At 41.7% G+C, this 12773-nt stretch overlaps 1 protein-coding gene across 1 annotated transcript; it reads right to left on the bottom strand.

The window, feature by feature from the left end:
• LOC8064501 (BTB/POZ domain-containing protein NPY4) lies at positions 648 to 6572 on the bottom strand. The gene is made up of 5 exons (XM_002464193.2): positions 6283 to 6572; positions 4632 to 5149; positions 3135 to 3204; positions 1618 to 2802; positions 648 to 1541 (listed from the first exon to the last, which is right to left on the bottom strand). Exons 2-5 carry the CDS (start codon positions 4691 to 4693, stop codon positions 957 to 959), a joined length of 1902 nt encoding a protein of 633 aa, XP_002464238.1. The 5' UTR covers positions 4694 to 5149; positions 6283 to 6572; the 3' UTR covers positions 648 to 956.

Raw genomic sequence — 12773 nt, 5'->3', positions numbered from 1 at the left:
AAATTCAATCACATCATAATGCATCTTCTTCTCTCTATTTTCAGCCCCCCATCAATGATTTAAGACTGTAGCTCGTATCTTCTCACAAATTCCTACATGTAGCCAACTGCCGAAAACAGCTCTAACATAAGGCCCTGTTTAGATTAGAGATGAAAAATTTTTGGGTGAAAAATTTTTGGGTGTCACATCTGATGTGTTGGAAATATATCGGAAAGGGTTTTTAGAAACTAATAAAAAAACAAATTACATAGCTCGTCTGGAAACTGCAAGACAAATCTATTAAGCATAATTAATCTGCCATTAGCATATGTGGGTTACTGTAGCACTTAAGGCTAATCATGGACTAACTAGATTTAAAAGATTCGTCTCGCGATTTTCAACCAAATTGTGTAATTAGTTTATTTTTTTATCTACATTTAATGTTTTATGCATATGTCCAAAGATTCGATGGAATGAGTCCTAACACTACTGTTCGTAATAAAAACATGAGCAACCGATGTTTCCTGACCATCCTCACCATTTCACTTGAATATATGCTATGTATAAGTATAACGGATGTTATATACTCTCTCCGTTCCAAATTATAAGCCGCTTACCTTATAATTTTGAACAGAGAGAACAGTAAAAAGCATACTAAAACACTATGATTTTGCATGCAAAAATACATCAATTATAACGACCTGTACTTTCTTTGTATTCCTACCATGAAAAAAGGTCACATAAATATCCCACATGGAACTTCGCTGAAAACATCACCAATGACCAAACCTACTCCAGCTACAAGCAATCCCATGCCAAAAAAAAAAAAAAGAAGAAGAAGAAGAAGAGAGCCATTGGCGACATGACAAGTGAGGACAGTAGTAGTACTCCACATTTTGAGATTGCTACTACTCTCTAGTGAAGGCAAATCAAGAGCAAGAACAAAACTAGGCTGTGACACCGTTAACCCCCTGCGACTAGGATACTGAGCGCCTTGTGATCCGTGACTGCGTGGACTTCACCTCCTCCGGGTTCACGGACCCAGGGCTCTCCGACGTGTCTGAGCTGCTGTTCTCACCGGCGTTCGTTTTCCCAGACCAGAGCTTGCTCAATATCTTCTTCGGCATCAGCATCCCCTTTGCCTTCCCTGCGGTGCTCTTGTCATCGCTGTTCTTGTTGATGTCACTGCTGCCACTGCTCCTCTCACTTCCACCGCTGTTGTTGGCGAGCCTCATTGACCTCAAAGAGTTGATGTCACTCGATGTCGGGACCCCACATTCCTCCTCGGTTGTCGTGGTCGCAGCTGACCTGGAGCTGCCAATAGAGTTGCCATTCTCTCTGGGAAGAAGTGAGCGAACAACAGATGGGAGCTCAGATGAAGGGTCGCTCCTTGCAGAAGCAACTGATGCCCGGACTTGCTCAAAGAAGAGAACTTGCACAACCACGCGTAAGGGGAGACGCTCATTCTGCACGGCGTGCATGCACGCATCCTGTGACAGCTGCTTGCAGTCCATCAGTCCGCATAATTTCTTCTTTTCGCTCTTTGATAGGCCGGGGTGCTCCTGTAAGCATGGAAAGCAGTGTTAAGTATCCAAACTCCCTACAATGGGAGCACTTGGTGGTAACACAAAGAGATACCTTCAGATACATGTCAATGGCACGATAGAGCCCGTCATGTGTTGGCCGGGGTAGAGAAGACACCATTTCAGCAAGTGCGATCAACTTTGGAAGAGGAAGGTTGGGATCTTTGGCAATCTCAGCAAGATATCCATCGATCAGCTTTGCAACTGCCAGTTTTGACGTGCTGGAAACAGATGTCACGTTCTCAATCTCCACGATTTCTTCATCATCTTGAAATTTTTCCTTACCACTATCACTATTCTGTAACATGAATTCTTCCACTATTGGCATGATCAGATCTATGTTGTATGTATTGTTTTCATCAGTATTTGGTGGTATAAGAAGGTCTGAAACTGAAGCACCATCCAATTGTGTGCCTATTCTCTTGATCAAGTTAATCCGATGGGACTCCCCAGATCCCAGCAAACATGCAGCTCTTAGCAGCTTAAGAAGAAAACCACATGACACTGAGCCTTCCTCAGCGGGCAAGAGAAATAGAATAGCATCAAGAGCTGCACGACGTTTTGTGCAATCGACTCCATTGCTCACAGCATCTTCAAGGGAGCCAAGCAGCCGTCGGTATGCGTAGGCCCTCAATGCTTCTCCAATGACAACAGCTGGTGTGCTTCCCTTTGCTTTGACGGTCATGATCACCCGCTTGTACAAATCCACTTCAAGCTCACAAAGGTCCTCAACCCACCAGTCACTAGGGACCATAGGTTGCTTCCTGACACCATTCCAATGTGAATCAATACCATTCTCAGATGGGAGTTTCTTTCTGTTGTAAGTGTATGACCATTCAACCTCTGATGGATCAATTGACGCCTTCGACGCGATAGAGTCAATGCAGTGGTTGATTACCTTCAAATTTTCACACCAAGGCAGTAGTGACTTTGTGCTCTGTAAAACTATGATCGAGTCCTTCCAGGTGCGAAATACACTTGATGTTAGAAAAACATCAATCTTGTATATAAGGTTTCCTTTCTCAATGGTCTCAAACATTTCTAGGTACTCAGCTGCACAGCGGGCAGCGAGGACATTATATGCATTGAGTGTTACAATCATGCCATAGCAGAACTTAGCACATATTTCAAATGCTGAAGGTCCACCAGGGATGTCAGAGATATCCACTTCATCATTTTTCTCCTCATTGCTTGAAGCAACTAACCTTTGCAGGCGTGAACTCTTTGATAGAAGAGGGAACTGAAAAACAATTGCAGGGTATGTGATTATTTTCCCTTTGTACATAAAAAACATGTCAACTAGTTGTTTGACACAGAGCTATGCTGCATTAGATATGACCAGCTGCTAAGCAAATGCATCTAGTCAGAACACAGACACAATATGCGGAATATGCAAACACGGTGTTTTTCTTTTTCAGCAAGTAAAAGGAGTAGGATGTGATGTGCCAATGGTACTCATAACCACATCTAAGATTTTCAGGTGGCACAAAATATAGCTCTACCACAATAAGGTTTACTCTTGCTCAATGCATGCTGAGGCCAATAATGTGCGGAACATAAAGAAGTCAATACCTTGTGAAGATAAAACTTGACATCCCCAATGGATATAACAATGTCTGTTGCCAGCTCTGTTGCAACAAACCTGAAAAGCATGATTGCAAAAGATTAGCATTGGAGCTAAGTGATGCAAGTAGAGGAAAAGGCAATGGGACCAAAGATGTGAAGATATTGCATGATAAGCAGAATTACCCAATGTGAGGCAACATAGTAAGTACACATATCATTTATCTAAAATCATGGTAAGATATGTTAGGATAAAAAAAACTTGTTATGTGGATGCAATGTTTGTTAGATAAATCCTTATACTGCAAATGTTGCAATAATGCAGAGCTGAAATGACGCAACAAAACAAAATCATCGCTCAGCAAATCAGCTAAAGGTGAGATAACAGTGACAAAGAACATTAGCCTTTTGCCCAAGTACCATAAGCAAAACTAGAAAAAGGCAAAAGCAACTTCAGATATACCAGCAGCGTGTATGACAGGTATAACTAATTTGAATTGATATGTGGTCCAACATATAGATGATTAAAAACTTAGTTCTATCAAAGGTAAAGAGAAATTATTGAGCTCCAGGAATTAAATTTACTTGATGGACCACAATGCCACCAACCAATCCACTCATCCAAAAGGTAAAATAGAAAGCAAACTACAGAAAAGAACTCCTATGGTTAAATCGTCACAAGCCTCCAAAGTACATAAGAACTTTAAGAACATATGCCACTAAAAAGAATCAAGGACAACTTAGCATATAAACAAGATCAGTTATACAGTTAGCCATCTGCATGTCATCATCAGATGCGCTTCCTAGTATTCCAGACCATGAGTTTCATGCTGGTTGTCAAATGAGAGGGTAATCCACACCTTAATAACTAGCACACAAGCCAACACAGCTGTCAGTCATATAGCTTTGTGAAGATGGAACTAGCCTTAATTTAATTTTTAGTGCTGTCCTAATTCATAGCACTAATTTTACACACTTCAAAATTATTGGATGTTCCATGCTAAATTCTAAACTCAAACAAATAGAAAGCAAAGCAAAAGCCCCTATGGATATCGTCACTTCCTTTCCTTCCCATTTAAGAAACAGAGCACAGAAAAACTACATAACTAAAGCCTCTTTCCAGCTGATCCAGTTAACCAGTATGATTGGCCCCTTGAGCAACTCCATTGATTTAAATTTTCTTTTAAATGAATAGTCAAAAAGCAGATCCACTAAATCTTGGCCAAATAGCAGACAAGATGCATATAAAAACACAAATATGTTAAGAAATTGAATTAGAACTGCTGAGGCCTATTTTCTATCAAGTGAAATGGATCTTGAAATTTCTATCCCAGAATCTCTAGAACATTCATCAAGATAAATTCCGTGCAACATGACCAGCAACGGTTAAGCAGAGTAAATCAATGAGAACAAAGTCTAGGATGACTAGTAAAAAAAAGAAGATGTATGTCTCTGTAATAATCTGAAAGAAATGCGGTGCTAAGGCAGGAACAAAAATCAACTAACCTGATATTGCTGCCCTCTGTCTGAAAGACATCCGGCTTTGATCCAAGCTTCATGTACTTCATTGTGCCACACCGAGAAATGACCCAAAAACAAGAGAGACGGTCTTCCTAGCTCTTCCTCCTCCCCACACCAATCACCACAAAATGAGATGAAAGGAGGAGGAGCACAACAACCCCACAGACAGCGCTTAACCAATCCGTCAAGAAAGTACCAAACCAGCAGCCACCGGCATGTGAATGCTTCCCAGCCCAACGGAAAGGACAGGACCAACAACTGGCGATAAAGATCCAGCAGGCCGAACTGTCCCCCTATCCCAGTGGCAAAACCCCCACCAAATCGGGTCAAGAACCCAACCCCTCCTCTAGATGAGTAAACTAGTTGCGCAGCTGCATCAAGATCTGGGTCACAACGTCTAGAAGCCAGGACCAGGAGCTCCTCCTCTTCGTCCTCCTCCTCCTCCTCCGAGCTGGATGGATCTCAGTCACAGGACGCAGGGGCGGCAGGGGGAGCAGCAGCACCTGCAGAGCACAAGGGCAGCATCTTGTGGTGAGGGGACAGCGGGAATAATTGGCAACTCGATGTTGGGAGACCATGGGAACAAGCACCAGTGAGGGGGAGGAATCTTTTAGCTCGTTAATTTTGCAAGCAATCACATGAATGAATGGATGTGGATGGCAAAACGCGCTGCAACAGGGAAATTGTTGTATTGTTTAGGATCTAGCACATGTAGGCAGTCAAACGGTGACTAAAGAATTGCAATCCACAGACCACTGGTTCTGGAGTCTGGACACTCTCTATTTTTTTTTAAAAAAAAGAAGAAACTCGTAGACAACAACAGGTTTGGAATGCGCACAAGGAAATTGACAGAGAAAATTTTCCAGTGGGTTGATCTCCTGATGTCCAGCCTAGCCTCCTCACCGTTGAAGAAACGGAAAGAACACGCGTCACGTGGCTCCCAGAAATTTGCAATTTATTTTCGGTTAACCTGAGGGCGCAAGGTGAGTATAGAGGCCAGCCTGAGTGCGCAGCCGATCTTGTGAAATCACGATTTCTCTCAGAATTTGTGGCCCAAAAGAGATCATCTTTGAAGCACGAGACCGAAGTGATTCCCAATCCCAAGAACCTGGGTTGGGGGCGGTTGGGGTGACGGCAATGGCGCGACCTACCTGCGCCGGAAACGGCAACGGCAACGAGCCTCCCGGCGGCGACAAGGAGATCCGCCGGCACCGTTTGAGGGAGGATTTGCGGAGGGCGACAAGGGAAACGGGGGCTTTCTTGGAACGGAGCGGAGCAGAGATGAAAACTGCGATTTTTTTTTCAGAGAGGGAATGGAACTGGACAAAAGGCAGAAGAAGAGGCAGCTTTTCAGGACGAGGAAATGACCAAACCAACATCACTCGTAGACAAAACATATAAACATTCCTAACCGACTCCAGTAACTAACTACCAGAAACAAAAAAAAACAGTAGGGATTTATATTTCTTTTTTTTTTAAAAAAAGGAACATTGGGGGGGGAAATGCGACGCAGATTTGAGAGAAAAAAAAAAAAAGCTTCCTCGACGCAGAACTGAATTCCAAGTTCTTTGCAAAACTGCGAGAGGAAAGAAAAGAGAGGAGGAGGAGGGACAGAACACACGGAGCGGCAGCTCACCTTTCCTCCTCTGCCTCCGGCACCGGCCGTGCGGCGCTGCACGAGCACGAGCACGAGCTGCTCCACAAGGCGGCCGGAGCTCGCACGGCGGTCGGCGGTCGGCGGCAGGCTAGCTAGTGGTAGTGGAGGTGGAGGAGGAAGCGATCAAATCGCGCTTTTCTGTTTTGGCTGCTGCTCATCAGCTGTGCCTGTGTCCTGTGAGCAAGTTGCAGCAGCTGCTGCTGCTGAACTGCGATGCGGGGCAAGGAAAGGCCGCAGCGGAATTGGTTTATCTTTAAAAGCTGCTGCGGTGGGGTGGGGGTGGGAGTTGTGGTGGGGTATGCATGGACATGGAGAACTGATGGGCTCATGGCTGATGCCCATGGCCATGGGGGTGGTCCTGTGAATGGACTATTTTACCCCCCACCCTCTTCCTCTTGCTGGCGAGCGGCTGAGCCCCTCTCCTTCTCTCTCCTTTTAGTTCAAAAAATTTTTCAAAATAAGAATAATACCACTTTCATTTGTATTTGACAAATATTATCCAATCATGTACTAATTAGACTCAAAAGATTCGTCTCGTCAATTCCGACCAAACTGTGCAATTAGTTTTTATTTTTGTCTATATTTAATACTTCATGCATGCGTCTAAAGATTTGATGTGACGAACTGAAAAATTTTACAAAATTTTTTAGGAAGTAAACAAGGCCTGGACAGACAGACTCCATAGAACATGTAGCCTAATTTATTTATTTATTTACAATCACGTCCATGCTTTTCACCTCGCTTTTCCTTGTTTAATTAGAATTTTTTTCGGTGGTGTGGTTTGGAGAATTTTGTAGCAGAAGAAAGTAGGCACACTTTTGGTATTGTATGTATATATTCAGCTCCCTTTTTCTCGCCCTTTGCGAAGAAAAAAGAATGCGCTTGCTTCAAGATAAGACCTGATGAGAGTGAATATATATGATTAGTTTCTTGCATGCAATAATTAAGACTAGGTTCTTTTGGAATTATTGCAGCATTAGCTGATGAACAGTGGTCAGGAAATTTTTATCTTTTGGGGGGATGACGAAGGATATGGTGATTAGACACTAGAAGTCAAAATCCGATTGGAGCCCGCCCTGCTTAGCTTAGCTATCTAGGGACCAGGATGAAATATCTACATGAGAAATGGCCACGATTCATTAGGCTGTCGCAAAGGCAATCAATTGCATGCAACCAAAGCATCCATCGTCCTATATATGTGATTTTCGGTTCGACAGTGTGTGAACTGTCCCAACAAATTTTTAAAAGTTTTCATAATCATGACAAGCATAATTTATTCCTACAAATTTATGCATGCTGTGTGTGCAGCAGGTCTAGATATTTTCATGGCAATCACCAAACAAAATGGGGCTAGTAAAACTTTAAATGGATAAGTTGTGTAGTTGGCATGTAACTAAATTTGTTTAGTTAGACACTAATTATTCATTATATATACAGGTCCATTGACATGAAAATAATACTTTTATCTCCGTATTTACTTCCTGTTGTCCAAGGAGCTGATCATGTGTGTGTGCGTGGCCTGGTTTGATTTTGTGGGAGTTATGAGATGAGTGTACGCTCTAATGTGTTTAGGCCTTGTTTAGTTGTTGAAAATTTTTGGTCTTGGGTAATGTAGTACTTTCGTCTGTATTTGATATTTATTGTCCAATCATGGACTAACTAGGCTCAAAAGATTTGTCTCACAAACTACATAATTAGTTATTTTTAATTTATATTTAGTGCTTCATGCATGTGCCACAAGATTCGACGTGACGGGAAATCTGGTAATTTTTTGGGAACTAAACAAGGCCTTAGATTTCGTACAAACTTCTCTTAGCCCAAAAAACTAGTATTTTATTTTTAGATATTTTTTATTGAGACAGGTTTAAAACGTCTATTTCATTTTCCTTTTCTACATATATGCCAATCATAATCATGTAATCAACCACATCTAGTGGCTTGCACTGGTTCCGTCTCCTACTTTGGTTGAACAGTTACTTAGTAACCAAGAACAAATATGTCTATTTACATTATAGATGTACAACGGGCCGGGCCGGCACGGCCCGCAGCCCGATCGGACCGGGCCGGGCCAGCACGGGGCGGGCCACGGGCCGACCGGGCCGGGCCACCACCGTGCTGCGGGCCGAGGGTGCGGCCCATGGTCCGGCCCGTGGGCCATTTTCCCGGGCCGTGCCGCCTGTTCAGCCCGGTCGGGCAGGGCCGGCCCACAGCCCGACAAGCATCTCATGTCTTAATTTACCAGTTTTTTTTAACAAAGGTTAATTTTTTTCACAAATCACAACATATGAAAGAATACAATTTCATTGTTTCAAGCAAAACATATCTCAATTCACAAGTTATATCAAAGAGAAAGAGCACAAAATCACAACATATAGAACAAAATGAGCGGGCCATGTCGGGCCACGGGCCGACCGGGCCGGGCCACCACCGTGCTGCGGGCCGAGGGTGCGGCCCATGGCCCGGTCCGGCAGCGGGCCGGGCCGCCCGTGGCCCGCAAACACCGGACCGGGCCGTGCCACGGACCGGGCCAAAAGGCCGGGCCACGGACCGAGCCAAATTTAACGGGCCAAATGTACATCTATAATTTACATGCAACGTCGCGACCATAAAATAAATAACTACATTATTAATGAGATATCCGAGATGTCAAACTCAGATTTTTTATCATAAATACTATAGACTAGACCACTCAAGATATATAGAAAATTGAGAATCGACGACCCTTATTGGTAGATCGGCTTAAAGATGTCATACAATCGATTATCGATCTGGTATAGAGAGTTGATTTGTGGTACAATTCTATAATATGATCATGGAAAAGTTTTGCTAATTTTAATGGTTTCAATTATATTTGGTACTAAAACAGATTTTAGCGCATTTGATTTACTATTTGATAGGTTGCTCTTGATTCTGTTGTCTAATGTCTGTTGTGTTGTATGTACAAAATGAGAATGATATGACTGATGTGCATGGTTGTCTATATGTTTGCCTTATGGTTTGGGTTACTAAGAAACTTTTTTAACCACACGTTTTGATTCATACAACATTGCAATGTTTGGTATTGAGATGGCCGAAATTCTTATTGAGCAAAATGATGTATTCATCTGAATGATTATGGATGAATGAAAATCTTATGAAGCAACAAGTATAGATGCTTGTCACTAAATGTTTTACAGTTAACATGTAGTGGCCCTAATGATCTATTTTATGTGTTTACATTTCTCTTGTTTTATAGGAAATTGAATCAGTATGGGTCTAGCTTTTGCTAGTGCTTTCTGATTCAACATGAAAACCTTTTTTCCTTAGCTAGTAGGATTTATGATGGTAGTTTAGTGACTTGAATAATTCTCTTTTCCATGGAAGAAGTCATCTTTATTTCTAAAAGTTTGCCAATAATGTTGCATAGATAATGGAAATATAATTGACTTATTTTGGTCAAGGGCAAGTTGAAAATATTTTACTTAAGTTATATTTTTCTACTACTAACCAATTCGATGAATAGATTTGTTTCATAAATATAACATGCATAGTCCTATGCATTTATAATGGAGCAAAGTTTTCTTGCTAATCAAAGGAATTTAAATGGCTCGTTTTATTGCTTTTAGTGGGTTGTCATTTCATCATTTCGATGTTGTGAGAAATTAGTGTTATAGTTTTATAATTCCAATCGATGATAAGAGACATGACACTCATATTAATTTGGTAAAGAGTAAATTACATTCACTATACAACAACTTGCTAGGTGGGTCCATGGGTGCAGATTAGTCCAATAACTTTCAAATAGACATAATAATAACTTGGCAAAATGGTGTGTGTATTTAGCGCTAGGGTTAATAGCAGGTTTACGACGACACATGAAAAGAATGTTAAACTATTTTAATATAAAAGTGGACCATATGAATTATATAAATAATTTTCGTTAAAAGATGTGGTATGTAATATAATACAATCGAACTTGTAAAGCTTTCAAAAATTGTAATGGTTTTTGCTTAAGAGCAGGGGCTGATGTATAGTACACTACCTACACTACTGGACACGGCCTCTTTGCCGAGGGCCCGAAGTCCTCGACAAAGGCCCATAAACCCTCGGCAAAGGCTTTACCGAGGGCGGCCCTCGGCAAAGAGTTCTCGTGAAATTCTTAGTCGGTAAAGAGGGTCGGGTACTCGGTAAAGCCTTTGTTGAGGGCCAAAACAGCCCTTGGCAAATAAAAGTAACAGTGACAGCGCCGTTTCCAAGTCTTTGCCGAGGGTCTCCATCCACGGCCCTTGGTAAAGAAATTATACAGATTTGGCCCTCTATAAAGCCTCGGATCCTCAGCAAAACACGCGTTGTCAGTAGTGCTAAGGAAACGAAACTGCTTAGCATGGTTCAAAATTTCACGTACCCTCTTTTAAATTTTTGTTGTGGGTGGCTCCCTGTCCACCTCCGGCAGTCCCCGACTCTCCTTGCTTCTCACAGCTGCGAGCTTCTCTCTTTGCCTCCCTCGCTGTCATTCTCAATAGTTGCAATGACAACGGCCATTCGAGAGACAAGCAGCTGGGGCTAGCGAGAGTGTGAAGCGCGGCTCGCGGCCTCTGACCCTGGCCGCACAGCCAGCAACGTCTACCTCTCAATCTCGTTAAAAAAGCATCATGGGATTGGTACTTGTTATTTTTTAAAAATTTGATTAGATTTGTGAAAAAATAGTAACATATATATCTTCAAAAAATTATTATAAAAATATATTCAATGATTTACGATACTAATTATAAAGTACAAAAAATAGTATTTTCTTATCGACCGGTGAGGTTGACTGTTGCTCTTCCCAATGTCAGGTTTGCCTGACTTTGCCTTTACCTGCCCATCATCCCAACTCAAATTCATCATGCTATTGTTGATTCCTCTGCAAGGGGTGCTACACATTAGTCTGCTTTGGCCTTGAGGATTTCTAGACAAGCCGCATGTATCTCCACATCTAGGTGAGGTGATTGGCAATATTTTTAGAGCAAAATATTATTTCCTGATGCATTCATTTATAATTATTAGGTGGAGCAAGCAATGGAGAACTAGTCCATTATATTTACTCCTTGGCTTTGATGATTACAATAATGAAATTTAGTTTCAAATATTATTACCATAAAATCAAGTTGATGAAGGGTTGGTGTGTTATTCATAGATAGACATAAGAGGGATCCTGCTACACATGCATCCCCATGTACATCCAATGGTGATGCACATGGGAGCATATGCCCCTGAGGGCAAAATTTTTTCATCCTAGTAAGAAATTTATTCTCCAATTATTAAAGCTGAGAACTCTTAAATTGAGAAACATATGTATAGAATTCTAGAACCACACTAAAAATTCCATTCACTTCAAAGTTGATCACTTCAATTGAGGGGAGAAGTGACATTGAGTAATGTATAGGACTAATAAGGCTGCAATATTCCATGTTAAGAACCTAAAGGCGATGAACAATTTTTCCAAGAGTTTTGTCCCAGTCCTATCTTTCAATAGCTATGTTCAATCTGTCTAGGCAGAAGTCTCTCAAATTTGTGAGTTTTGGCACTATTGTCTCATAATTAGGCTCTTTTAAGAGCAAAAATTTATAGATGTCAACAACACTATAAAGTGTGTCTATTTTAGCACCATCATTGTTATTGAAGAAATATCCAATGATGTGAGAGAGTTTGCCTATCACAATGGGAGTTCATCCATAGAAACCTGCATAAGAAAGGTTGAGGTGTGTGTGAGTACCAAAATTAAAAGCCTCTCAAAGCCAACCACCAAAATACGGGATCCACCAAAGTCACTCTTACTCGGATCAATTAGTCACTAGAGTGAGGTGAGGTTGAAGAGCGCTCCATCAAAACTGTAGTTGTATAAGCCACGACTACTGAGGTTAAGAACAGTGATAGTTAGAGACATCGTCATAGCCAACACCCTCCTAGAGGCAGCAGTCAGTGCTTTCTTCATTATGGAAAGGTGTTGGTGGACGAGTCAAAGAGGAAGGATCGCTTGAATTGGAGGAATGTCACAATAGAAAAGATATGTGTGTGTGGCGAGAGAAAGATTTCTCTCTTAATGCATCTTGTGCTAAAGTGCGCAAGAAGAACAATGGCTATTTATCTTATCCCCTTCTTCGTAGTACCGATACACCTTCATCTAGTAGATTCTCTTATCATAACCCCCTTACTTCTCCTTCATGTCATTAGTTCATGGTGTAGATGCCATGAAAGAGCATTTAGGAGGTTACCATAGGAAGTAGATGAAGCTATTGGATGGAGGTATATCGGTACTACAAGTAGGGAAAGTAGATTATTACTATAGCACTTGCCATTGTTCTCCTTGCACTTTAGAAGAAAAAGAAAATGTTCTATATATTAGAGATTGATTGAAACATCCAAAAGCTATCACATTCATGATGCACCACCCACGGCGGTCCACCGTGATGACCAAAGATTTGAAAGTCTAGCCACCAAAACATGCCAAC

This window comes from Sorghum bicolor, chromosome 1 (assembly GCF_000003195.3).
Source record: "Sorghum bicolor cultivar BTx623 chromosome 1, Sorghum_bicolor_NCBIv3, whole genome shotgun sequence".
NCBI lineage: Eukaryota > Viridiplantae > Streptophyta > Magnoliopsida > Poales > Poaceae > Sorghum > Sorghum bicolor.
This window is presented reverse-complemented; position numbering and strand designations above follow the sequence as displayed.

Excerpts from the sequence above, each read along its gene's own strand:
- LOC8064501 (XM_002464193.2), bottom strand. The coding sequence starts at position 4,693 with ATGAAGTACATGAAGCTTGGATCAAAGCCGGATGTCTTTCAGACAGAG. Across the intron at positions 2,803-3,134 it reads TCAAGTTTTATCTTCACAAG|TTCCCTCTTCTATCAAAGAG; the intron begins GTATTGACTTCT and ends ATTGTTTTTCAG. Across the intron at positions 1,542-1,617 it reads CCATTGACATGTATCTGAAG|GAGCACCCCGGCCTATCAAA; the intron begins GTATCTCTTTGT and ends CCATGCTTACAG.